Source organism: Motacilla alba, chromosome 5 (assembly GCF_015832195.1).
Source record: "Motacilla alba alba isolate MOTALB_02 chromosome 5, Motacilla_alba_V1.0_pri, whole genome shotgun sequence".
NCBI classification, from domain to species: Eukaryota; Metazoa; Chordata; class Aves; order Passeriformes; family Motacillidae; genus Motacilla; species Motacilla alba.
In genome coordinates this window covers 28021337-28049307 of record NC_052020.1, presented here as the reverse complement: position 1 = coordinate 28049307, position 27971 = coordinate 28021337, and the positions used below count along the sequence as shown (strand labels likewise).

At 41.2% G+C, this 27971-nt stretch overlaps 2 protein-coding genes across 2 annotated transcripts in view; both read right to left on the bottom strand.

Moving 5' to 3' along the window:
- Positions 1 to 11044, bottom strand: part of LOC119702086 (cytochrome c oxidase assembly protein COX16 homolog, mitochondrial-like) — a 44886-nt gene extending 33842 nt beyond the window's left edge. Inside the window, exon 1 of the mRNA XM_038139564.1 lies at positions 10905 to 11044. Coding sequence (XP_037995492.1) covers positions 10905 to 10964 — 60 coding nt within the window. The 5' untranslated portion in view covers positions 10965 to 11044. The remainder of the gene's footprint in view (positions 1 to 10904) is intronic.
- LOC119702084 (deubiquitinase DESI2-like) overlaps positions 1 to 27971 on the bottom strand; it is an 85470-nt gene that overhangs the window by 19246 nt on the left and 38253 nt on the right. The window contains exon 5 of the mRNA XM_038139562.1: positions 14748 to 15917. Within this exon, the coding sequence (XP_037995490.1) occupies positions 15675 to 15917 (243 nt within the window). The 3' untranslated portion in view covers positions 14748 to 15674. The remainder of the gene's footprint in view (positions 1 to 14747; positions 15918 to 27971) is intronic.

Below are 27971 nucleotides of genomic sequence, written 5' to 3'. Positions count from 1 at the left end.
AATAGACACAAATTTTGCAATATGAACACCCAGTTGCTAGGCCACAGACCACTAGTGTCAGAAAGCCAATCAGAAAATCATCATATGGTATCAAGTCCAGCAACTATAAATATGAATGGCCAAAAACTAGATGGCATCATACTTGTGCCATAAATGTTTCAAGGGATTAATGATGATCTTGCAGATATTGAATCATCAAAATACTCAATAGGGAATAAAAAAAAACTAATGAAAAGTCTTCCTTGTGTCAGTATTTTGGTAAGAAAAGAATAACAGAAAGCAGAAAATAAAAGGTTCCAAATGGTTAAAAAGAACTTGGACATTATTCAAGATTTATTCAATCAAATGAATAAAGATGAAGATATGGTAGCACATAATGCTAAAAATCTCAAGGATCAGACTGTAATTGAATTTTAACATGGTTGATGCCTCAGCATAAATTTTCATTAGCTGATCTTCTTTAAATCCTAACAAGTATTATGTTAATTTATAGCCACTGTGTTAATAAACTTTAAGTCCTAATAAACACAAATCTAAAATGCTATAGACAAGTTTATGGCTGTTACAAACCAGAGCTTATTGCCTTTTTTTTATATTAGCATGTTGTCAAAGAATGTCTATGGCAAGGCAAAAGCAACTGCACTAGAAATGGTTCAGTTATTAAACCAGGCAGAAAGCAGCAATCGCGTGTGACATCAATTAATAATTAATCTGCCCAACAACAAACTTGCATGGAATATATCCTGTTATGAGATGCGATATGAACAATTGGAAGACTTTGGCTTACAAAGCAATGCTGCAAGCTAAAGAGGAAATATTACATTCTTTAGCTTGAAAACTCTGTAGACTGCAATTACGAAAAATCAAGTTTTTGCCAGGTTGTTGTATGAAGCAAGTCACGTGCTACTCACTTTGTCTCATCACATCCTATCGCTTGTTTGACAGCAACCATCCACGACACAGTACATTTTATATTTGCAGCTACACACAGTAGAGAAGTTGATACATGCACCTCTCACTTCCTGTTTTGGAATTCAGGTTTTGGCCTGAGGCTGCAGTTTTACTCACAACACCTTGGTAGTACCAAGAGGAAAAAACCCACTTGGTTTGTGATGTACCTTTGCTCTTCATACACTAGAAGCAGCATAACAAGTTGGCACATTTAGCTTATCAGGCATTACCAGTACAGTTGCCTTTTAATTTCCAGTACTGCAATGGCTGATTTGTCTTACCAGTTAAGCACCATCAGAGACAAAGCACATTGATGCTGTAAGAAAGTACAAATGCTGCTGAAATATTACACAGCGTAATGCGGAAAGGCTAGGAATAAGATTAAACAGTTTTCCAAAATACAGGATACACACAAAGAATATAAACAACATGTTTACAAGCCCACTTGACCAATGTTCTAAAGAACCAAAGATGATGTCTGACTTTACTGCAAAACCAGACCAGAATCAGTCATATTCAGCACTTATTTAATCAACCAACAGCATGTCAATATAGTCAGGTGACAGCCCTGAGCATGAATTGCATTCATCTACGCAAGCCAGAGCAGCAATGGACAGCTATTCAGTCAATTATCTTTTTGAAAACTGTGTTCAAAAGCCAATAAAACAAGGTATAAATGAATTTATGCAACTGTAATACTATTAAAGGTAGCAAAGGACCCAGTGACTGACAATGCATGGAGTAGAACTACTAGTCTTGGCGTTAACTGTTTCCTTTCTCTTCTGTTGCACTGTGAGGGAAGATGCACTCACTACCTTAATTCAGGTGGCTGTATTTACAGACAACAGTGAGCCAGCAAGAATCACCAGGCAAAATAATTAGAAGCAGGATAAGACTCAAAATTTCCAGCACCATTACTGGCTTGTTTGCTTTGCATATTCTGTATGTCTCACATACTTTTCTTATTCCCCAAACTGTAAAACAGAGATAATCTCTACATTCTTTGCAAAACACTCTTCAGTTAAAAAAGCACTACAGTGTACAAATTTGCCCAATGTAACCCAAAAGCAACAGTGAAGTCCAGTGTGTTCCATCCACTAGTCCAGGCATAAAAAGACAGTAGAAGCTATTCAGGATGTAATATAAATATAAGTTAGGTTGGCACCATTCTAATGAAGTCAGGATCAAGTTCACTCTCCTGTTAACTGAAGAGAGAAAAGTAATGTCATATATAATAAAAATGAATTTTTTTTTCATTACAATTTTAGAATCATACAGATACTTAATGTACATAATAAAATATTAAGGCACTGGCATCTGAAGGATACTCAAGCTGCAAAGTTCATATATACCTGCATTTTCTTTATTGTGAGGCAACTATTCATTTTATTTGCTTCACAAGGCAGAGAAAATAACACTATGTAGCAAACATTGTTTATCTCTGTTACTTGAATGCTCTCAGCAGACTGATGAAATGATAGTAACTTCTCATTTTTTCCTTTACACCTGAAGTTTAACTTAGGGAGGAAAAGATTATTAACTATACTAGTTAGCCAGCACTTAACACCAAAGCAAACAGCTTAATAGCACTGCTAGCACAACCCCCAATAAACATCCCACATTGGATTATTCCTTTATGTTCCAGTGAATACACAAAAAACCCCCTACAATGTTGTAATGCAATTATGCATGCATGGAAGACTTGCATGTTCCAAAACAAAATGAAAGATAGGATGTGACATAAGAGCACCATCTGTCACATACACTCAGCAACCTCAATAAACATTTTATGTAAAAAAATGACATAAAATTCTCTTTAATAACATTCTTTTAAAAATTCTATTTGTTCATGTCTCCATTGGGAAGTATGTTATGCAATCAGTTATAGATGGCATCAAACTGATCCCCTGAACCACATTTTAGGATGGGAAATACTTGTATTTGTCACCAGCTACAGTGGGTGGTCATTGAGGGTTCATAACAGCAGAACTTAGGACTTACAACAGATCCCTTTTTTAGTTTCCTGCATAATCTAAAGCAACCAACTTCACTTCATTGGGTTAACAAAATAATAAGAAACTGCTTCTCTGGGAGTACCAGCAAAATGCCATGTTATAGGCATCCCTGTTGTTAGAGAAAGCCACTACTACTACAGTACCAGTTGTGAAAGATAGTTACAAAGTCATAAATCCCTAAATTAACCAAATCACAATGTTTAGTGCTGGCAACACAAATCATGTGGTGCTAGAAAATGTTATGATACGTATACAAAGAAGGAACATGGTAATTTTCTAACCTCTTCTTAAAGACTCCGGCTACACAACTCTCCAGCTATTCATTAGGAGCTTCAAAACTAGAGCAATAGTGAATTATTTTAGTTTAGTTTGCAGTGATCACAGCAAAGAGAGTTTTGGGGGTTCCTTTTTAAAGAACTGTCAGCTGTGCAGCGCAAGACCGGTGAAAGATGGCAATTTGGCAGTCCAAAAGAGTGAAGTATCTTTTCTTTTCCCTAAATAAAGTAGCAGGGCAATTTGCCAGTCCCAGGAAAAGACCAGGCAAGTCATCTTAACCTGAAGCGCCCCCCTCTGCCAGCTCTAACTCTCAGAAGTTTATTTCCCGCAGCCATTCCTGCACTTGGCTCTAACACTGAAACTGCGGAGAAGAGAAAAAACAGTGCAACGTCTTCTCAGAAACTTACTAAACCCTCTCCTCACCCTCAATGGAAGAAAAAGAGGGTCAACCTTTACTTCTTGTCTACAAAAAATGGAAATAACTTTAAGTTCACATCAGAGGTCTCCTTTGGGGGAAAACAGAAACCAAACCCATGCATCCATCAGGAGTTATTTCATTCAAAGGTACATCAAGTAAGCGAATGCTCTGACTTAATGCATATGCTAGAATCTCACACTGTAGAAAGGCTGAACTGCACACAAAAAGAGATGGAATGTAGCAGTAGATGACCACATGGATACCGTGCTGGCCTTCAGGACACAGCTGCTGGTATAAACTGGAGCCAATTGTTATTGACTGATAAAGCAGAGTGTAGTTTGCACAGCATGTAGAACATGTGCAGAATATTAAACTTGGCCCAAGGTATCAGGTTAATTGGCTCAGTAAGAGAATGTTCAAAGCTTTGCTTTTAAAGATTGCAAATATGAATGGCCACGTGCCAGAGAACAAAAAAAAATCCTGTCCATAACCTTTTGATCTTACTATTCAGTGTCTTATGAGAAAACAAAACTTTTGTTATTCTGTTATCCTTATTTTATTATTCACAATTTTGTGTGAAATGTCCAATTCATAATAGGTTTTAAACCAAAGAAAATGCATGTAATAGAAACCAATCTAAGAATAATGCAAAAGAGGTAGACTCCCATATGTTCCTCAACGTGAACATGAGCAAAAAAGGGCCTTTTCAGCCACAGCACTGTCATTTTGCATTACACACGTTGCTTGTGCTGGTCAGACAGCAAAGGAATTTCACTCTGCACTGGAATTTCAGTTGCAGCTGTTTGAAATCCAAGTCTGTCCTGGTGGCTGAGCTTCAGTTTCTGAACACCACCTTCATTTTCTCCATAAGCTTCTAAAAAACAAAATTAAATTCCTTATTAAAATTATCATTTTCACAACTGACAGGTTCAAATCTAGCCAAGGTAAACTACAACGAGAAAGTGTTTACATCTTGTGGCAAGCTGGTATTCTTGTGATGTGTTAGGCCCTGATCAAAACTGCAATAAACTGAAACCTGCATGAAAGACCATAAAAAGAAACCACAGTAAGTATTATTTCCATATTGATAACCCTGGAAAAGGAATGAAGACTAAACATTCTGTACAATAAACATGAATCTTACACTTTTACCATCATAACACCTTGAAGAAGTGGGAGACCTGGGGCAGGACTAAACACACACTTGTGAAAACAGGCAAATCTGGACTTCTGAGGCTCAACAGAGAACCTCAGACCCCCCAAGTGCCAGATTAGTCCATTTTAACAGCATTAAATGATGCAAATGTAAACTTTATATTTTGAAATGAAACAGAGGGAAACTGGGAAGTATTAAAGAGTACCTATTTGTTTGTCACATATATCTGGAAAACTGCTCTCAAAGATTGAAAATGAAAAATTTAAAGCATTGATTCAAAAGGAGAACTCAGAAGTGTTAAGACCTAACAGTCAAGTGAAAGATGGAAGTCAGCTAATTCAGACTGCACAAACTGCACTCCACAGAAGCCCATTCAGGCTGAACACTCTGGCTTCCACACCAGCACTAACAGTTCCAGGGCTGGTTTTGTCTGGAACAGCTCCACACTGTGGATTCAAACACACACAGATGAACAGGAGATGCAAAGCAGAAGCACAGCCAAAGTTGAAGACACGTCTCACCATAGGCCTAGAGACCCAACGTGTATAATACCAGTCACTGAAGCATAAAAGCAACACTGTTATTCACTGATTGAGAGCAACAACTTTTCAATTATAAAAACAGTTTTGTATTTATTGCTCCTCTAGGCTGCAAATGCAATACTTGTGACTTTTACAGGCAATCACAATTTATCTACAAATACTAGAAGTCAGAATTATCTTCTGATGGATGAATGTTAATTTCTATTCATCTCTCAAAAATGTATTAACATTTAAATCAACTGTTCTGCATATGTCAAAATTTATTGTGAAGTTACATGAATAGATGTTAATAAAAGTCCTGCAACTCAGTATTATGAATTGTTCAAGGCAATAATGTGAAAGATGTTAGCAATAACACTGACATATCTAAAAGTGAAAAATACTGATTGCAGTAATCCTTCTTTAAACAATATCAGAAGATAATGTAATAACAGTTTCTACTCATAGACACTGATAGCAACAGTAAGATCTCAGAATCATGATTACTCCCAAGAAAAACTGTTCGTATTTCTAGTGTTCATATCATCTTTTTGCAGGCAGATCCTCCAGAATCTGTGGGGAAAAGTCTGCCTTGTATTTAGCACACTCCAGGACTCCAAATAGAAAAGGTTTTTTATGAAATTAACCAGAAATGTTGAATTTAAAGAAATCCATGAAAATGTAACCCATTAACCCTGCAAACTTTCACTTTAAGTAACTCACAGGACAGCAAAATAAAACTTCATATATCTGCAAAACATTTCTGGGCATCAGCCCTTGCTCCCACATGACCCTGACTTCACACCAGTGAACAAAACTAATCCATGGACATGTAATTTCACATCCTGATGTCTGGAAAAGTTGTTTTGCTTTTGTTTGTCAAAACAACTGGCTCATCAATGAGAGCCTGAGATGCCACTGACCTTCTCTAACAGCACCTAGAAGCACTGACCACATCGCTGCAGCATCGTTAGGGACTTGTTCTAACCTGACCTTTTTTCCTAGTCCTGTACATGACATGCATTCTTGGCATCCCTTGACAAAGTGTTTATCAAAGTAAACATGCACTGTCCAAGGCAGCAGAGTAGATGGCATTGTAGTACAGTCTGTGCTAATAATCACTAGTGGAAAAAGATTTTAAAATAATATTTATTCATAGTAAAATCTTTCACTGCTCCAAGCTACTTGTACCTTCTCCTTTGGTAATACTAGGCATGACATGTAAAGCACCAAAGATAAGATCCAGAAGGAGAAGCAAGGTACTTGCAAAAGCAGTCATTACACGATGAGGGGAAAAACCCCACAAAACCCCAGAAAAATGAACAGAAGTCAAAATCTACAACAATAGGTATGGAGAATGTTGCAACATAGTGCAAATCTGAAAATCTGCTTTGCTATACACACAGTGCAATATTATTTTAGGTGTGCAATAAAAATCATCAAATGAACCACAGAGTATATTTTCTTTCTGCTAGAATGTCACTTCAGATACTCAGAACATAATTTTTTCCTTGTAACATACTGACAGAACTGGAACTGCAACTATATGTTCATTTTGCAGCTTGGAGAGTTTGAAAAATCCTTGCCTAGAGTCAGGTGGAGACACAACCACAAAGGCAAATCTTGGAAAGTTCTGTGAGCATATGAATGAAGCATATAGGGGGTTTTTTAACATGTGTTTTACATTTGTTACTATTTTGCAATTTTGAAATCCAAACTTTTTTCCTTAATGATATTGAGCCATCATTTAAACCTGTTGGAAAAAAAATAACTTCCAGCAGACTTCAAATATTCCAAGTGTACCAGAGAGGTACACTTACATGTGTACCTTACATGTCTGGTGTCCCATAAGGAAGGTCTGATGCTGGATGCACCAGCAGCAAGCCAAGGAGCCTTGCTCTCTCAGGATCTTACAGAAGCATCACTGCAGCAACATGACATTGACAAACACATCCCTTTTGCTTGGGTGGAGTTGGTTGTGGAATATAAAGCAGCAGAAACTGAAGCTCCTTTTATAATAGAGCCATGAATGCTGAAGACTTGTAAGTTATGCTTTATGGGATAAGGAAAGAGTTCCCATAATCAAAACAGCAAACAAAGATGTCAATATAGGTGACAAAGATGTTTAAGTTACCACAGAGGTGGCACTGCCCTCTACTGCACAGCAAATTTCAGATACACCTGTAAGGTTGCTGGAGTTCATCCCAACACCTACACAGAGGTTACCATCTTCAGAAATGCTTTGAGACTACTCACTTGATTGCAGTCAAGCCATTGCAGTATTCCATACCAGACATCACTGTCTCCTGCATGCTGCAAAGTTTACAAAGTTACAGAAAAATTCACAAATCAAGATCTCCTGCAAGTTTAAGTCCTAGCCCCTACAGTTTTGTTGGTACTCACAAAGAAACATTTTTTTCAGCTACTGAGAAAGAATGACTGAAAACTGCGATTTACACATCTTGCTCTGAAAGATGTTGCCAGTATGAGGCTTAAAGATCAACCAAGAAAATTCCTTCTCCACTGAAATATTCTAGCAGCCCCAAGACCAAATGAACAAATAAAAAACTACCAGAATAATTTACACTAAAAAGTAAGAAATATTTTACAGATATATCTTGAGGGGTGGAGAGTGTAATGAGACACCCATTTTCTTTGAATTTGGAACTCTTTGACCTTGGAGCCTTAGCGATTTTTGCACAGGGATTTTTCATTCAAACATACAGTATAAAAAGGCAAGATATGAAAGCCATGTGTTTTTTCCTGCCAAAAAAGCAAACATAGTACTGATGAAATGTTCAGCAGTACTGAAGAACAGTCCTGCATCAGTCTAGAGAGAAGAAAATTATGCACAGAATGTAATAATCTAACAGAAACCTTTGGTTTCAGTATTATTAACAAATTCAGCAGAACTGAAAGGATTACAAAGGCATGCACCTTCTGATTCTTTGCCTAGATTCACTGTCATTTTTGCTGTAATTGATCTTTTAGCACAATTCTGTTCAGCTTCAGAGGTGCCTTCAGAGCTTCACAGACAGCTGGGTAACTGACAATTGCATGAATTTTCCTTTTTCTTACTCCGTGGGAAGCCTTTGGGCAGCAAGTCAGAAACATTCTGAAGTATTCACAAGGGAGAATAATTTTAAGGCAGGGAGACATGAAACCCTGGAAAGAAATATAATAGAATATTTCTCTATATAATATTGTGTCTGGAGGACAGAGCTCTGTCGCAACAGGAGCAGAACGAAATTAGGCAGTACAAAGTCAAAGAAACCAGTCTTAAAAATTCCTGCAATGACCTATGGAAAGTCTTGCAAAAACAGTGGGGATGGCCAAAAGTACAACCACAGACCTGCCCTGGGATGCTGAAGTCCTGGCTCCAGCACTGAAGCAGAACTGAGACAATCTATGCCACTGCTGCCAGTTGGTTGTTCAAGCTCATCTTAGAAACCCTCATTACGTATCAGAGTGCTCTTTGCTAAAAAACAGCAGCATTTTCCTAACACACAATCATCTGTTTTGGGGGTACTTTCCCAAGTGATGAAAGGCAATCACCACTCTCAAGGTACAGAACTTCGCAGAAGTTTCTAATATAAACTAAGTCAATTTCTTCAAGCATTCCTTAAAGGTGGAATGTCAGCTTTACCTTTTCTGTTGCTTTCCTCTAGACTTGACAGTTCATCTTCATCACCTCCACACGGCACCGTGGCAGAATGGCACCACAGAGCTAAAAAGTTACTCCAGCTGAGGACTGAGTACACAGGAAGAATCCTGTTTCATGTTTTACTCTACTTTTGACAAGTTCCTCCATCTTGTAATGACATTTCTCTTTTTTCACAATAACACAGCCCACGTTATTTCTACGGGACCTACCTTACCTCCAAAGATACCTTTTAATTTGGCAAGCATGTGGTAACTACATTTTATAGTATCTTTTTAATCCTTTTGAGAACTAAAAAGATAAGAAACATATTTTTGCCCGACTTCTTTGAAATGCAATCCTCACAGGGAAGATAATGTAGAAAGTTTTATCAAAATCAGAATCCCGAGTATCAGTTGAATCTCCTCACCTACCACACCAGTTAATTTGATATACTTATTATTAAAAAGCAGGGGTGACTTTTTTTTCCTTCACTAGTTTGCCACCTCTAAGTATCTATTATTTAATCACATAGTATTTTCCCCTGACCTTCCACACAGTTAAAATTGTGCCAGAGAATACTAAACTGCCTGATCTTCCCTGATTCTGGAAGAAAAGTAGCAAGCTTCAAATAATTATATAAACAAAAGCATCATAAGCTAAAACCATATCCAACCTTTAACATCTAAGCAAGGTGTTATTAAACTGAAGAATATTGTCAGAGCACTCATCCATGAAAAATCCAAAACCAAAATAATTTTGGTCTCAGCATGAAAGCAGCACAGTTCTGGACAGCCTCCCAGGTACACGTGCATGCAAGCAGGATACCTGACGAGCTGTAACAGTGTGCATGATCATCTCAAGAAAGGTGCTGTAGGCAGAGTTTGTGTGCAACAGCATGGAATAGAGCTGCTGATGCAAATGATTTCATGCAGTTGTGGTATTATCACACTGTTTTGTTGTCTGTTTGGCTTAACTGTTTCCATTTCTTACAAATACCTTCATCAATATTTTGAGAAAAGATCCTTCATTAATAACTTTAATGAATGTCCTTACTATAGAACATCAGTAAGATCCCTTTAAAATAATGGCCTTAAACTTCTTTTAACTCTAACAAGTGTCAATGTCCTTCTTTGGTCCACTCCATTTTTCCAAGGCATGCTGCTGAAAATGTGAGGAAGGTGGCAGTGATTTATCTAGTAGCTTTATAAAAGTGTTGGAATTACCCTTTGCCTTATTCTTTATCCACCCTGAAATGTGTTTACTTTTTGCAAACCAACTGTATAGATGGATAAGGAGACATGATTTGCACAAACAGAAACCACACTGGCCTTGGTGCTGAGTTTTTATCCATGAGGGCCTCTGTGTTTTTTTCATTTTTCCCCTATGAACACAGGTATTTAGGACAGAGAAGTGCAACCTAATGCGCACTATCTACAGAGGTAGTGTGTGTAACAGAGTCTTACAATTTTGTTTTAATCCTTCGACATTACTGATCTCTCCTAAGCTCTACTATAAAAAGTTACGCCTCGCTCACCACTTTGAGCAGAGCTGCTACCTATATCCTCAACTCACTCCACTCAAAAACTTTCCACTTATTTAGATACACAAATTATCACACCAACAGTGCCACTGCAGTTTAAAATCCAATGAAAAGCTAAAGAAAGTAAAACAAGAAACACAAGTGGCGTTTCACAGGAAAAAACCCAAAAACTAAACCCAAAACAAAACCAATGCATAATGCATTTTCCTCAGCTCCCAGTTAGGAATATCTTTAGGACTATGTTTTATAACCGCGTCCCTGAGCCCCGAGCAGCACACAGCTCCCGCCGCCTCCTCTCCGAGGAGGGGACAGCAGAGCGCCCGCCCGCGGAGCTCCGCCCGCCGCGGCCTCCCCGCGCTGTGCCGCCCCCGCCGCGCCGCTCACCAGCAGGGGCACCCCGAAGGTCATCGTGCGGCCCCTCCACAGCCGCCGCAGCTTCTCCATCCCCCGCTCCCGCCCCACGGGCCCGGCGCCGCCCTCCCGCCTCCGGCCCGGCCCCGGCGCTTCCGGCGGGACGCGGCTCCGGCGCCACAGCGGCCGCTCCGCTCGGCACCGCGGCCGGGCACGCCGGTTCCGCTGCGGCCCGGGTTGCGGGGCAGCGCCCGCGGCATCGCTGGGCATCGGCTCAGGCCAGCCCCCTTCCCTCCACACATCGCCCCGACGCTCACAGCCCCTCCGCACCCCCTCACAGCTCGTTGATGAACAGAGTTGAGCAGGCCTAGTCAGGAGCTGCATCTTTTCATTCTGTAGCCTGCTTTCCTAGGGGTAAAAGATTGACGACCGTGATCATCTGTTTTTCTGTATTGTTATCCCTTGTCCCAATCGAAATGAACCAAAAAAAACCTTTTAAAAGCAAAGTTGGCTACAACAGTGCTAGTGAACAGCCTTACACTGATATTTAGAGCCAATATCCTCGGTACGTGCTAGGAATTAAATGTGGGGTGCCATCCACCCCAGCACGCCTCAGCTACAGCCACACAGTGTTGGAGCGCTGACCTGTTACAGACTAGAGCACCCATTCCCCAGGCATAGGCTGCGATGTTTTTACATATTATTGGAGCCAGAGGTTCGGCCCTGTTCTGGTAGCCTGTGGCAATCGCCGCGTGGAGACAGGAGACTGTCTGGTCCTCTTTTGCATACTTCTGAATCACTGCACAGCCTCTTCATATTCCAAGTCATTGCTGATGGCATGGAGGGCAGGGACAAAGTGGCACAAGGCACCTGCTGCCTCAACTCGAAGAGTAATTTAAAAACATTTGAAAATGGAACAATGATGATCCCTTCCTTTGGTTTTCTCTATTAATCAAGGAAGTGGTGGAGATACTTAATAAAGTTTTCTGACCATGTTAATTAGATAGCACATATATACAAACTAAAATAAGAATAAAATCAAACACATATAGTAAGATAAGCTGATATTATTGCAATCCAATATCCACTAACTTGTCTGAGAGCCCTACCAGTCTAGAGAGAAAGAAACAGAACTGAAGAATAAGAAACAACATAGCAGGAAATGACTATTTCTTGAGTACCTCAGTAACACAGAAGCAACATGGGTCTGAATTCAAGATGCAAGATGCAAACTCTCAGTTGGAAGCAGTGAGAGCAAGAGAGCAGGTGTGTCAGTGTCCATCCCCATGCTGTGCTGAGCCTGGGATGAACTCATCACAGAGCACAGGCTCAGTGCTGGGAAACCAGCACACCAGGGCCTCTGAAAGCACAAATGTCCCTTCTAAAGAGTAAGAAAAATAGGCCTTAAATCACAGACTTGTGAAGAGGAAGACAACTGACCAGAAAGAATAATGTAATGAAATTAAGGAAGTTGCTACTATAGATAAAGGCATGCTGAGAAAGAGCTTATTGCTTGCTTCCCTCCTTTTATGCCTTCCCTAGCAACAGTTTGTTTTGTACCTTTTATATTCCAGTGTTAGGCTAACCTCACCTCCAGTCTTAGTGTCCCACCTGAATAGTATTAGGTCACTGCTAGAGATGTAACCCACAGCTGCCGATGCCCATGTGCAGAATTGGTGCCCTCTCATTCCAGCGTTTAAAAGGACACCAAAAGTCCTGGCTGTAAGAAGAAAGGTTTTGTTCCACTGCTATGGGGCGTTCTTATTAAGATTCATAATGTGTTCTTTTGTTTTCATTGATAACTGCTGTTGGTATTTAAAATTTTGCACATGGTGTTATGCAGAGAAAGCAGCAAGAGACAGTAAATGTGTAACTAAATACAAATATGATACAATTATGTAATAAAAACAATTTTGTAATAATTGGAAGGATAATAGAAATGCCTAAGACAAACACGCGGTGCCAGAGATGAACGGTAAATTAGGATTTTAAAATGTCTTAATGTTTAATAATCTAAAATGCTGTTAAATTACAGAGGTAAAGCCATCATCAATATATATTTTATTTCCACAGTGTTGCTTTGTTCTCTTCATTATTGGTTGATCAGTCACCTTGAACAGAGGGGGGGAGGGAGAAGCAGTTTTGATGATTGGAATATATTCTGGGTTTGATTTACAGCAGAGGTTTGATGCCTCCTTGATGTGACCCATACTGTCATAAACAGATAGACAAACATAAAAGTGGGTAAGCAAACATCTGGGGGTTTTATGACATTCACAGCTTGCCCCAAATGTTGTTCCAAATATTTCAAGCACATATTTATGTTCCCAAGTAGGCTAAATGTGGTTTTCTTGTTCAGGTTTTCATCCAGGTAAGCATTTTTACTTTGTGAAGTACTGTAAGAGGGTTTTCTGTGTGACATGTGGCTCTGCAGCCCATCTCCTAGATGTATACATGATGTTTCATCTGAAGGTGCAGAGCAGAAACACAAGGGTGATCGCTGGCTGGCTTTTGTCACAGCAAAGGGAACAAGGTGTTTCTGACTGCAGTTGCTCTGGCCTAGACAAATGGTCTGGGAAAGCCTTTTCTCACTTTCCCCCTGAGAAGGACCTTTAAAATTCATTGCACATAACGTGCAGCTGGCTGTTGGCAGAAACCCTGGGAACTTCAGACAAATGAAGCTTGCAATGCTGCAATGACCATGACTGCAGGTGAATACAGAGTGAAACAGTACAATGTGCAATATGGTTTCTGGGCAGCGGCATGGAGAGCATGATGGAGATTGTATTAAACATCCCTGGACAAGCCATACTAATCAAGATTGGTATTGGAGTGGTTACCAGGAGCTGCAGAATTGCTCACAATGCAACATTGGCTGTGGGTAGCCAAGGTTAATAAGGAACAATGCTTTAGTTCAGTATAGAACTTGCAGCAGTTTGTACAGAGGATGAAAATGAGAGGCATGTTGTTAAGGTTTTGTTGCCTAAACACACATCACTCCAGGAGGCAATGGAGTGAGGCCATCCTGTGAGATACATTTCCATCCAGTAGATCTTTCCAGAGCCTTCTTCTTCACTAAGGGCATGCACATATAACAAACCATTAAATGTTGTCTCTGCAGACATGATGTACATAATAGCTGAGACCTTCAGCCCTGAAAGCACACACTCCTGTATACCTGAGCTAAAGAAACAGCTGGTTGGACTTCACGTGCATTTGTGACCAAAAAAAGGAAACAACCAACATCTTCAGGGCTTGTAGCTCCCTCTGGGTCCAGGATGGAAGTCCTGACAGGGTAGTAGCTGTTGAGAACACCATTTCTAAAATGGCAACTCCCTCTCAACACAGTGCCTGTTCCTTTTTCATCCTCCTTTGTGCAGCCAAGACAAGTTGCAAGGGAGGGAGGGGACGTGGATTTCCCCTTTCATTCTTTCCTACCCCTTCTGACTAGAATTCCTAGTGAGGTAATTGAGTGGAAGAGTTAGTGTACTTGTTCTTTCCTCATTCTGTGCTTTCTTATCAGCTGTCAGAATTAGCATAAACACATCCAAGGACCAGATTCTTGTCAGGAGACAGCTTGGAGAGGTCAGTGAGCCAGCTGTATCCATTTTTCATTCCACTGAAATAGTGCACACAGCGGAAGGCACCATGGTGGCCCATGCATTGGAAGGCTCATTTGTGCTTTCCAGACGTGGCCCTAAGTTTTCCCCTCCACCTCCAAAAAGGGAAGAGAAAGGAACAGGCTGGCATTCTTTGGGTTCACCATTTGTTTTTCACCTTCTTGGGTTGGCTTGAAAATAGGCCAGGGAAAGATGGCTCTGAAGCCATATTTTTATGTCTGTGAGTGCAGAAGGAAAATCTGAAGGAAATACTGACCTTCCAAAAGATTCACTCTCTTCTTCCTTGTGCTCAGGAAGGCCATTTCCCCAAATACAGCCAGCAAATGTCAGCTAGGAGAGAGATTCCCCCGGGAATCTGGGGGGAAAAAAAGGAAACTGGGAGCACAGCCTAGGATTAGGAAAACTGAGAAGAATCTGTGCCAAAAAGCACCAATATGGTCAAGTCATCTCTGCATCTACTTAGTAGCTGCCTCTAATCACCACAGCCCCATGCTCTTTTTGACCTCAAAGAAAAGCCACAGTAACACATTCATTTTCTAGGTTCTTTGTTATTATTTTCAAGAGCAGGACAATCATTTAAGCTCTTAAATTTGAGTAGTGAAAACAGGTGGTTGTAGAACAGGAGCACCTTTCATTTGTCCTTCACATGAGTTAGAAACCTGATAATTACAAAAGGGCTGGATCTGAGTGGAGTTTGTTGCTGGTCTGAGAGATGAGAAGGTTGAGTTCTGGCTCTGGTTCCTTCACTGGGTGTGGGCAGGTGATTTGTCACTGGGGAAGGGAAAACCCAGCCAAAATAGAGAAGAGACTGCTGGTCTAAAATGGGTAGAGGGAGAGATAAAAAGATAAAACAGTTCCAGAGAAGGAACATCACAGTATGTGCACTCTGCCCATACACATGCTCTCATGCCTGAGAGAGTCAGCAGTTCTCTGTAGATCAAGGATCATGGAGGCCCCTGGAGGAGAATACAGTTTAGTCACCACAGTCCTCAGTTCTGTGTTGGGGTTCACAGTCATTTTGCCAAGCAACTGTAGTGGCAGTCCCTGGAAAAGGGACTGAATCGGAAAGGGTCTTCCCTCCCCTGTATTGTCTGTTGAAGAGAGAAACCAGTGTGTGCGAAAAGGTGTGAGAAATAAATACAACAAGAGAGCAGGGATGTTATTTAGGGGCAAACTGGGCAGTCTAGACCCGTGTATGTCTACAGGTTCGTGAAGTGCCTGAGGCTGAGGGGGCTGCAGAGGTGGAGGGGGACTCCTCATCCGTTGTGTCCCCTTGTTCCTCCTTGTGGAGACCAAGGCTGATGTGGCTCTGCAGGGCTGCTGGGGTCAGCCATTCCTTGGGGAGGCAGCTCTGGAGGAAAGGGATGCAGGAGCTGAAGTAGGCCAGGCGGTTCACCCAGCGGGGGATCTCTTTCCCACATAATATCTGTGGAGTAAACCAAAAAAGGAGCGTGGTTAATAGTACCAAAGCAAGTATAGAAGCAATGTCATCCCTATCCACACCACCACCTCAACAGCGTGAATTCCCTGTTGCTCAGAACAGAAAGGAGCATCTCCTGCAGTCAGAAACAGCAGTAACTGCCAACTTCCTCACTGACATGCACAGGGACCCCCGCCAGCTGTAGGTCTTGTCAGCATCATAACAGAAACCAGGAAAAACAGTTCCTGGCCCTCAATGGCTTTGGTGATTCTGTTCTCCAGGCAGTCCATGAGTAAAAGAACAGGCCTGTTGGGGCTTCTCAACCAAGACAACGACATTCCTTTAATAAATAGCTCAAAAATTCTGGGAAAAATATCTAAGCTGTTGCTGGCAAGACCTTGAGGAGCCCAGAAGCTGAATATGACTAGGTAGATGGAGATACCTGAGAAGCTGTTCTTTTTCCTCCCTTTTCTTTCTTGGGCTGACACAGTGGTTCAGTCCAATTACCGTATCTGGGGGCTCTTTTCCTATCCTACCATACCACCCCCTAATTTCTCCTCATATGGTGTTTCCTAATATGTAGGGGAAAGCAACAAAAAAAAACCACAGCCTAGGTTTTATCTCAGTTCCATCGTGGATACTCCTGGCACTGACTTGGATTACACTCTTCTAGCACAGATACTGTTTTCCAAGGTCATATCAAATTCAGCACAATGAAACAATTTGCTTCACACTGCAGACCCTTTTTTCTGTAGCATTTAGCCATGCAGACATACACATGCCAGATTTTAATAGCTGTATCTGGCTTAGACCACATAAAATATGTGTCCCTTTATACTTTATTATATCACTTACCAGGCACAGAAGAGACACAGGGAACTGATCAGCAGGCATGCCTCAAGAGTCTGTCTTTAGTAAATTTACTGCCGTCTGTAGGGCCCTACACAGGTGTACTAGAGGCTAAAGTCCATAGCAGGTTTCGGAGTCATAATACCTGAATTCTCCTTCCCTCCCTGTGTTGTTTCCCAAGGAGCAAGAGAGACAGAGAGGAAATTCCTCCTCACAGACCTTGTCCCACAATTTACATGAATTAGTGGTTCCAGGGTTGTCCATACTGTACTTTTTGCCAATACTAACTTCCTTTGCTCTTCCTCCCACCCACTTTCTGACTAAAACCACACTTAATTTAATACTTAGTACCGCAAAAACTCAAAGGATGTTTGTCTGGAGTCCACTAAGTCCACTAAGAAGATGCTTTGGTGAGAAGTCTCTTATTAGCGAGGTAATGTAGAGCTTAGAGGTTTCAAGAAGTTTTCAGGGAGAATGGAACATTTTGTAGAGGATGGGCTGTGCTGTGTTATAGCTGCTACGGCTGACAAGCAACTGGTCCTTCCTGCATATGGCCTGGGCAGAACGCTCCAAGCTCCACTCCAACAGTCACCTTGAGCACAAGGGAATTAGCTTGCTCCAACAGTGTGGTGTTTCTAATGAGGTGTGGAGAAGGCAGCAAACCTGTGACTGTGCTAATTTGACTACAGAACTCACTTTATTTTGACACGCATTGTTTAAAAATCAATGTGTGAAATTGGAGACATTATCATTAGGTATCAGAGAATGAGCAGAGCCATTTAGCTGCTAAAATTACTTGCAAGCATAGACTGTTCTTTACCTAATGCACTCCAAGGACTTCTATTTCAGTTCTTACCTATGCTGCATTCCACTTAACCTTAGACACATCTATATGAATCTGTATTTTTGAAATTTTTAATCTGGGGACACTTATTTAATTAACATTTTTTATCTCCATCTAGATTCCCTGATTTCCATTGCCTGAGCTATTGCGTGAACCTGTAAGTGGATAACCTCTCTGCATATGCTTGAGACTCATTCAGAGAAAAATTGCTGACCCATTTGATTTTCTTACCAGACATATCAGACGATTTTCACAAGAATACTGTTGAAGTGTAAGACTCTATTTGATGTGTTCTACTCAAACATTTTTACCTACACTACATTACTTTGACCTGAGCCAATCACAAGTTGCACTACAATTTCCCTCAGATTCTGTGGCATTCCTCTTTCTTCCTCTTTAGGAACTTAGGCAACATATTGCCATAGAAAGTGACTCAGTTTAGGCTCCTTGTGATGTATGCATGCATGTGAATTTAGTTCTCAAGCAGTTTAAAGTTTTAATTAAGACTTCCTCCTAGATATTATTAGATAGAAAAACTAAACCGAGGTAGGATTCTTTGGAAAATTAGCTGAAACAACAGAACAGCATAAGGTAAGATGGCCTAGAATGGAAATACTGTTTTTTAAGAGTTGGGTTTATTTTCTAAGCACATCCCCTAGCAACTGAAATAGCAGTTCCCAATGTAGAAGCAATGCTGAGGTGTTTGCCTTTTTTTATAAGAGCTTCTTCACCCAGAATGAATCAATAAGGCAAGGAAGAGCCAGAAAAAGAATGAAGATGTGTGGGCATCAGGCCGCCAAGCAACAAAGGGCAGTTTGTGGAGCTCAAGGATAATGATGAAGTCAAAGTGGTTTCCCTTACCTCAGTCTTGCTTGTCATGTCACCTCTTGTCAGTGGAGCCTCATTACTATTCCATGGCAGAACGCCATGTTCAATAGGAACAAAAGGGCAATGCCAGGGAATGCTACCAACACTACAATCTGCTTCTGTGTTTTTCACTCCTTGGTGTAAAGCATATTGTGCTAGAGCATCCAGCAGTGCTTAGCTAATGGAGAAATATCACATGAACCTGGCTGCCATGGGATTAAGCCAATTGAGTTTAAATAAAACAGTTCAAGCAAGATGAAGTGGGTGTTTTCCAACTGCATATGAAGTCACAGAAAAATCTACCTACTGCAGCTCTTCTGAGAAATTCTGCACTGAAAATCACTCACTGGAACAATAAATTCACTGAATGCTGTTACCACCCATTGTTTCCATCAGCAGAACCTTTTTCAGATGTCTTTAGAGTTGAAGATTTCACATGGGTTGGTTTTTTTTTTGTCAAAATGGGGTTATATCTGTTGAAGGAGATTAATTTCTCCGTGCTATGTCACGTACTAACTCTGACAGGAGATGTAAATAAAGAATAAACTGTTACAGTTCAGAAATTGCAGCAATTTCTGATTGCCCGAGACCAGTTCTCGCTTCAGGCACTTGGGCGAAGGCTGCACGTACTTGCAGCTTCTACTGAGCAGCACCTGCTGGCAGAAAGCCAGGTCTCCCATAGCTGCAGCTTCTTCTGGGGACCCTGTGTAAGAACTGTGAGTGACCTAGCTGGCACCTGCAGAATCAAGTAGAAACAGCCATTCAGCCATCCATGGCTGAAGCCAAATGGGCAGGAGACATGGGACCTGACAGTTCAGGTGCTTTTTCTAGGCAACTGTCAAATCCACACCAGGATTTCAACTCATCAAGAAACAACTAATTTGGGATATGGAAATATCCTCCAGATATCTTAAGCTGTATCATTTTGCACTAAACAGTCAAATGTACAAACTGGTTAAAATGTACAAACTGGTTAAAATGTACAAACTGGTTAAAATGTACAAAATGTACAAACTACCGTGCACCCTCTCCCCTCCCCTAAGTGTCCTAGGAGCTACCTGTCCCTGCCAGGCAAGGCTTTACCACTTCCCTGTGAAGCTTTGCAGTGGGCAGGGGAACAGCCTAGCAGCTGGGCAACGTGGGCTGAAATGGCATCCAGCAATGGAAGATGCTGAGTCTCCTGCCTTCTAGAAGACAATGTTATCAATGTGCTGCATTTTGAGAGGGCTTTGGTTCTATGGGCGTATGCTAGATGTTATCTCATAGTCTAACAGGCTGAGCCCCTTTCATAATATAGAGGAAAGCTGATCAGTTGTAGATCCTGAGAGAGAAAGCTCTCAAATGTAATAGGTTCTGTGCTGTGCTGGATGATGCAACTGGGGCAATTCAAACCATGCATAGAAGTATAACTCAAGGCACTGAGGATATTTTTTGTAAGTGAGCCCTCTCAGGGGCACCATGTAGTGCTCCAGTCCATGAAAATCAAGATGAACAGAGGCAACATTACATTCCTCAAACAATACAAGCTAACTACTTCAATTCTTGTCTTCAAACTGAGGCTTGGAGAGTTCAGCACTGAGCATCTGCTGAACCACCCACTGCCTCTTCCACTTAGCAGCCTTGCTAAAGATGAGGTGGCATCAACATGGGGCATGTATCCATTTGAGCTACTCTACAGAATTCCTCTTGGTGTCTCTTAAAGAATGCAGAGGGGTTGTATTGGCACCTGAGGAGTCTAACACACACCTCAGAGCAATTTAAGAGCAAAGAATTCCAGGGGAATCATTACAGTATTTGCATAAAATGGCTCCTACAAAGGCTACACAATACAGCATAGGTTATCCTCATCAGAATTTCAGAATAAGGCCATTAGATGCAAATCAGCATATCTGCCCAGGCAAGGCCTGCAGGCTATGCTAGAACATAGCCAAAACACATATGTAGAAAGAGAAAATGGCAATTCAATCCGTGCATTTCTTTGACACATCCAGAATAAACCAGTAACCCAACACACAGGGACACCTGGTTTTACCACCTCACAAAAACTAACCTGGCAGCATAACCGCCCAGTGCTGGCAGAGCTGAGGGAGTTTGAGTGCATCAACAAGGAACACACTATAGCTCTGCACCCCAGTCAGCTGCTGCTCATAGCGTGTACACTGAAAATAAAATTTCTGAGAGAGAACGGACAAAACCCACCTTCACAACACTCCTGAAGGTACAGTCTCACCTTGGTGGAGTTGGCATGCTAGGATCAATTACTTGAAACAGATGTATAGTATACTTACTGTGTAAAAGTTACAATTTCTACTCTGAGGAATTTAGGTAGCCTGTGGAAATCAGCAGAATAGATGAAGTGCCACTGGGCTGTAAAGCTGCCTGCAGCATACATTCAGCAGAGCCAGGAATGGCCTGTGACTTACAGAGGAAAAGCTATAGCTGAGAAATGGTAGATGAGGATAAATGAGCTCAGTAATGAAGCTGTGTTCTGGGAGGTAGCAATCGGAGTCAAAGTCAGGAAGGTAGCAGCCAAGTCAAAGGAATTTTAAATTATTTTACGCAACTGCCTGAAATGCCCCCATTCTCCTATGCAATCCTTTTTTTTTTTTTTTTGTTCTGCAACTCCTACAGGTCTTCTCCAAGACTGTGGGTGTTATAAAGTAGAGGTAGCATCTGCACCATCTATCTGAGACTAGCCAGCAGTGAGGAATAAAAGAGAGCACTGAAAGGAGGAACTAATACCTATGGTCTTCCTCCCCTTGTGAAGCTAATTAGAATCGTGTCAGTCACCTCTGTGGACATGTGGTAGAAGGACAGTGTTGCCTTTCTGCAGCAGTGTACATGCACAGATGATGGGGTAGGTAGCTCTGGGTCAAATGAGACAGCTGGCCCATAGCACCTCAGCACTCACAGCACTATTTCACTGGCCAGGCCGTCAGTGGAGAGACAGTGGCTGCAATTGTGACATCTTGTTGAACCACATTCAGAGCTGAATTCTGAGTGGCATCACTGATTAGTCATGTACCAACACTGGAGCATGGCAGTGCCCTCTTGAGCGTGAAGGTCTTTGTAACAAGCACTTGTAAGTACAGCCAAAAGCTGCAGGGCGATAGGATAGGGAGCAAGTGGCCTCATAACGGATGACCATTTGGGGAAAACTGGGTTTAATTGAGTCTGGGCTTGTTAATGGCATTTAAAATAAAGAATCTTCCACCAAATGAATGAACAACTGCAATTCATTCCTGTGATTATGATGGCATGAAGAAGAATTGCCTTCTCCTAGCAGATGCTGTTTCAAGACCACTGGCTGAGTACAGCTGTTGCTTAACAAGGTCATCCTTTCAAGTGTTGTGGACATGCTGAGCATGACCAGGCCAACATGTATGCATAGAGGGACAGACATTAAGAGTGTCTATTTTTCCTGCATAGCTAATCAGAAGTATCTTGTGCTTCAGTCTCAAGACTTGTTTCCTAACGTTAGTGAGAAGCAGATTGCTGTAGATGGAGATAAAATAAGGAGGGAGAATACAGGAACTTGGAGAAATGGAGAAGGATCTTCTGTATGACTGTTGGCAGGACTCCTAAGCAAAAGGTTCCAGTCTCAAAAGCCTTTCAACATATTCAAACAGTTCATTACACTCCTCACACTTTTCATTTACCATCAGGCAGTGGTCAAAAGGACAGGGGTATTTTTTTCCATCTTCGTTCATGGAAAGGAGGCACTGTTCTCAGGCATTTGCACACACACAGACTCAAAGGCTCCATGAGGGTGTGACTAGGAACGAACTCCCCAGACATCCCCAGTGTGAACTAACTCAGCCCCAAGGTATTATGCTCATTTATAACAGATAAGGAAGCAGGGGTTTCAGTTTGGTAAGACAGATACAAAAAGCAGATAAAATAAAATAGGTGGATAAACCCACCACATTTACACCGGCCCCAGAGAGCTCAAGATATTTTTCTTTTGTTAAATTTCCTATTAAAATATCTTCAGTTTTATGGATCACATTATAGGGAAAACCTAAAATAGCTGCAGAGGTATATATTGCAACAAAATCAGATCTTTTTCAAAAAATTGAAATGATGTGCTAAAATCTTGCCATTTAGGGGGGTTGATTTCAGTTTCAAATTACCTGCCAACTCATATTATTCTCCTGCACAAATAGATAAATGGGGAAAGAAGATGGACTGAGAGCTCAAAAATGCATATAAAAAGTTATCCCAGTAGTAATTTTTGTTGGGCTATTCAGGGTAGCCAGGCTAGAGAGGTTAACAGTGAGGGGAAAAAATTTTGTAGAAGCCTTCACTCTAAGGAATTCCCAAAGACTTCATAAATTTCAACTTATACACAACCTACACTTAGAAATGTTGTTTTACTGCTGCAAAGACACCACATCAGGAATGCAATACAGCAATTTATTAAATGCATGCAGTCAAAACTGCATACATACAGGCAGAAGCAAGATGAAAAATTACATCCATCTGAAACCATGAGTATAAATTTATGGGTGCAGGGCATCTTTATAAATAAGCTTCTTTTAAACAATGTGGCAGCTAAAAACCAGAAAACAAACATAGCCTGTTTTCCATGGAGCTAACAACATTCAAAGGCTGCTGCAATGAAGCAAGTCTTTCCATCATCTTCACTGAGGACTGGCTCAGGCACCAGGAAATAAAGCTTTCCTAATGTTCTTTCATGTCTTGTGGCTGTTTGTTTCTTCATTTTCTTCTGTCTTTTTTGTCTGTTTGGAGCTTTGCTTCCCCTGCCATTAACAGAATTGCACATAGATTTTCACTCAACAAAACACCTACCTTCTCTGCAACAGAGGCAACTGAAAAGCAGTTGTTGACTAAGGAAGACATCAGCATTATTTGTCTACTTAGGATTTACCAAAGATTGGTTTATAGAAGCTTTTGCTGCTTTTGACTGTGACTCAAATGCCACCTGAACCTCCTTTCTCTGGTGTTTAATCCTTTCTCTGTGATAGCTTTCAGACTAAGGAGAGCTTCCTAGAACCTCCTGAACCTCCTTTCTCTGGTGTTTAATCCTTTCTCTGTGATAGCTTTCAGACTAAGGAGAGCTTCCTAGACTTGAATAACTTTATGATAACAAGTCACATGTGCCTGGGGATGGACCTGAAAAGCTTTAGTCTTGAATTATTCACAGATGATTAAAAAACTGCTCACATTTGATCCTTGATTCAGCAAACCTGCAGGATTCTGATGTAGGTTTGTTATGTGCTGTCAGTTTTGCTGTGGCTGAAAAAGAATAGGTGAATATTCAGAGAGAAAATAATATGTACTGACTGCCATCTCCTGTCACTGCAGCTCCCCACCCTCCACAAGTCAAATACAATCCCTCTGTTCTACCAAAACTCCAGCCACATTGGCAAAGGACAGCCAGGACAGCCACACCATCAGACACCCTAGACACAGCTGTACAGCCAATCACAGAGATGTCTTCTGCTGCACTGCAGTTGCAAGAGATGCACATTTCCTGCTATCACACTGACATGCAATGACAGTGTCTCCCTCTGCTATTATCAATAGGACAGATCTCTACCAATAATGCAAAGGAAGGGGTAAAGAAGCCCTAGCACCCATCCTAGACCCAGTGATCTGCCTGCAAGCAAACTTGATCACACCAGCATCATCCCCTGCCTCTCAAGGAGATTCAGGTGTGTGGCCTTACCACACATCTGGCATGCAGGTTTAATAATATCCCTGTGGTGCTGGCATCAATCATGGGCATGCTAGATGCCTGCTGCAGTCCTCAGTAACCACCAGGATCCACTGTACAGACTCCATCTGTTAATCTTCAGGGTATTTCCTGCTGGAGACCATCCTTTTAGGCTGATTCGAGAGAGTCCAGGTGACTTCAGGAGACTGGAAGCTATTTACCTCCCAGGCTGAGCATTGTAGGGCTGCAGCTCTAGCTGCAAACTATTTGACCGGGACAGGGTTCATAATCCCTGCCATCTAGGATCCAGTCTCATCTAGGATGCTAAAGAATTTTCCAAGGCTGATCTCAGCCACCTCAAATGCTTAGAAGACTCTCTCTCTCTCTCCTTTGTAAACAACGAATAGGCCCAGCTCACTTTGTTAACCTCCAGATGTATTTTCCAAGGCTACTTCAGCCCAAGGACAAGATCACCAGTTCTCAAAAATAATCTTCTCTTTCTAGAAACTTCTGAAAATTCTACAACTTCAAAATGAGCTTCTAAAACAACAAGGACAAAAAAAAATCCAATTTAGACCTCTCTCTTCTGTTGAAATGTGTTATCTCCCTGTTTATGTAAATAATTAAGGTAAGACAGTTCCCACAGGAGAGGCTGAGGGATTCCCTACTTCAGAACATCTTGCGGCTGATATTCAGGAGAACTTTTCTTGAAATGTAGGACAAAAGGTAAATAAATCCTTAGTCCAACTTGCTCTGCTGCACCTCAGCAATCTTCTCTCTTTCAGTTACTTGTGAATGAGTATGTCTCATCAGCTAGAAGTTCTGTTTGAACCCACAAAATATCCTAGCAATAGTTTTATTAAAACTATCAGATCCTTCTAAAAGGTTCTGCTTTTGCATACCTGGTTTACTCCAAAAATCCTAGTTCAACTCTAATAATGAGTTCAAATTTTAAGCATTTGTCCAGATGGCATCTTTGAGCCCTGTCCTTTAGGGCTCAAATCCAATGATTTGGATCAAGAAATGCTGAGCAGTAAGGAAACATTTACTATTTAAAGCAGTAAAGGGGTGAAAAGGATCAGTAGGTACAAAAGAAAGCTGGATAATGATATACCAATATGTTTTCCAAAGAGTTTTTAATTCCTGAAAATCCAAATGACCTTAAAAGGCCTTCTGAAGAATGAGCAAATGTGGGCAGTAACTGCACATTTGGGTCTGATATTTTTTAATAGGTTTCTCTGGGTTTAAGAGAAAGACTAAGTAATTTGAGACGCAAATAGGGATTTTTGACAGTGCTTCATCACCCCTCAATGATGTAGTGAGATTCTGCTGTCATAAACTCTGAGGGAATTCATACCAGACCATTCAGGTGGTATGTATTCCAGACCATTCAGGTGTTTCTCAGGATATACAGAGGGATTTGATCTTTTCCAGTACTTAAGATAAATTACTCATACAAATCAAAAAGAGATCATTTCTCTTTCAAGAAGATGAAGGAAGGATGTCATACAATAATAAAACATTTTGCCACTGCCATCCTCAGGTAAAGCTCCAGCATCAGCAATTTCTAAGACAAATCAAACCACTGCCTCTCAATTAATTTCCTAATTATAATGAGCATCAACTTCATACATTATCAAAAGGCCCCGTAAGACCCACTGACTTCATTGCTTTCCCACCACTAGTAAGGCTTTTGGGGACTAAAAGGGGCTGCCTTCCCTGACGCTGAGAAGCCACACTTCTTTGATAATGATGTGCTCTATGTCCTATAGCAAGGTACTGGAGGGTTTCTTTAAATAGGGATAGTTGCTTGGCAGTAATCACATTAGTGAAAGAAGGAGTGCTTTCCTTGAGTCATTTCACTTATCTTCCAGTTATGGGGCTGATTCAGAGGTGTTTTTCTCCCTTCCCATGGCGGTTTGTTCTTTTCTGAGATGTGTTGTAGCAACTGTCGTCACTCTGGTAAGAGCAAAGCTCCACAGCTTATTTAGAAAACTGCAGAAGCATAGAAAATTGCTGGTGAGAAGTCAAATGAGTTGTCTTCTGTTTATGAATGGGCTAAGAAGCAAAAGCCTTTTCAGAGTCTTTAAGATCCAGTGACAGGTGTGATCCTTACACTCAGCACTGAGGAATATCACCAGACTGGAGAAGAACCTCAAAGCAGTAAACCTTCATCCTCCCTCTGAACTTCTAGTTGCTGCTATCTCCTGTGCAGAAGCTGTCCTCCAGGCACTGCACACACGGCATATGCCCACCCATCCAAAGGGCTCAGATTGTTATATTCCCAAACTCGAACCCTGTCAGTCAACCTTCCACCTTTATGCGTGTTTGGAAGTACAAGCCGTGCCAAGTGTGCTTTTGCCTCACCCAGGAGCTGCCTTCCACAAGTCCAAAATCTGTTGTAAGCTTGTAGGGAAATCATGAGCCATGCTCTTGCACTGAAAAGAGCTTTCTGACAGCAAGTCAAATTCTCTGTGTTTGCATGCTCCTAGCCTAACTTATACTCAAAGAACTGACTTGGTGACAAAGTGTATAAAGTCCTTCTTGGCACGTCACATCATAGCTTCTTGTGGCCCGCTGCTGCAATGACCGGTGCTTCTGCAAAACAGTGGCAAAGATAGGACCTAAGACCTTCAGGTCCTTGCCAGGGAACTTACAGTACAGGAATTTCTTTGAGTTTGGCTTTTCCCTGCCTTTATGTCTTCTTTAGAGCAATTTGTAACTTCTGTCTTTTTTCTATCTCATGTTTCCATGTTCTAAAAGAATCAGGAAATTCAACAGTTCACATTATGGAAAGAACTAATTATTGTAGCCTTTTCTTTTTGTTTTAAAATGTTTTTCTAATGTTCAAAAGCCAGTATTTTTTACCATCTGGCAGAGTTTAAACAGTCTTTTTCATCAGCCAGGACAACCCATAAAGAACATAAATATTTTGCAATTACTTGAAGGGCCCTTTGAACATATTGCTGTAGGTATATATTGGGGAGGATTGCAGGGGATTGTTAGGAACAAAGTAACTTAAAACAGATGATCAAACAGAAGGGCTTTTTTCCAATCTTGACATAGTCCTAACAGAATTCCCCATACATGCATAACTTAATCAGAATGAAACCTCACTGGGGTACTGAAACACAGAATAGTACATACGACGGGAAGTTTGAGACCTGATAATGATGGCTTCACTGATTTTTCTTTGCATAAATTGTAAGCATAAGTCCTCCAAAGGGATTGCCCATCCTCTTGGACAGTTTCTTCAGAGAGTATGATACTACTTGAGTTTGGGGACTGTCAGCATAAGCAATGCAAAAGCAGTAAGCTTCTTGCAGGCAAATTTCTAATCCCAGTTTATGGACCTCTTCATTTTAACCACAAACAATTTGCTGAAGAGGTTTATAAATACAGGTATCATGACATCATATTGCAGGAATCAAGTGGCTGAGGCCACCTTGACTAGATTTTGATTGCTTGACTCAAGGGCCTCTCACATTTTCATACTGACATAGATGGTGAGGGTAAAAAAGGGAGGCTGCAAAGGGGTATAATGTGGTGCATATAGAGTGACCTTAAATTGGAGCTGGGCAAATGCACAGGGAGTGCATCAGATTTCTTTCTTCTTATTATCCATCAGGAAATGTTGCCCTTCTTTACGTTAGAACTTCCTTCAAAACTAATTAAAATGCTGTGCAGACACTAAAGCTTTCTGGTAGTTCTTCACTTCTTGAATAACCCAAACTTCCTGATGAAGAAGAATCCACAGGAAGACACCCTTGATCATGCAGCATGTTCACTTACTGAGAAAGCTGCCATAAAATGGCATTGG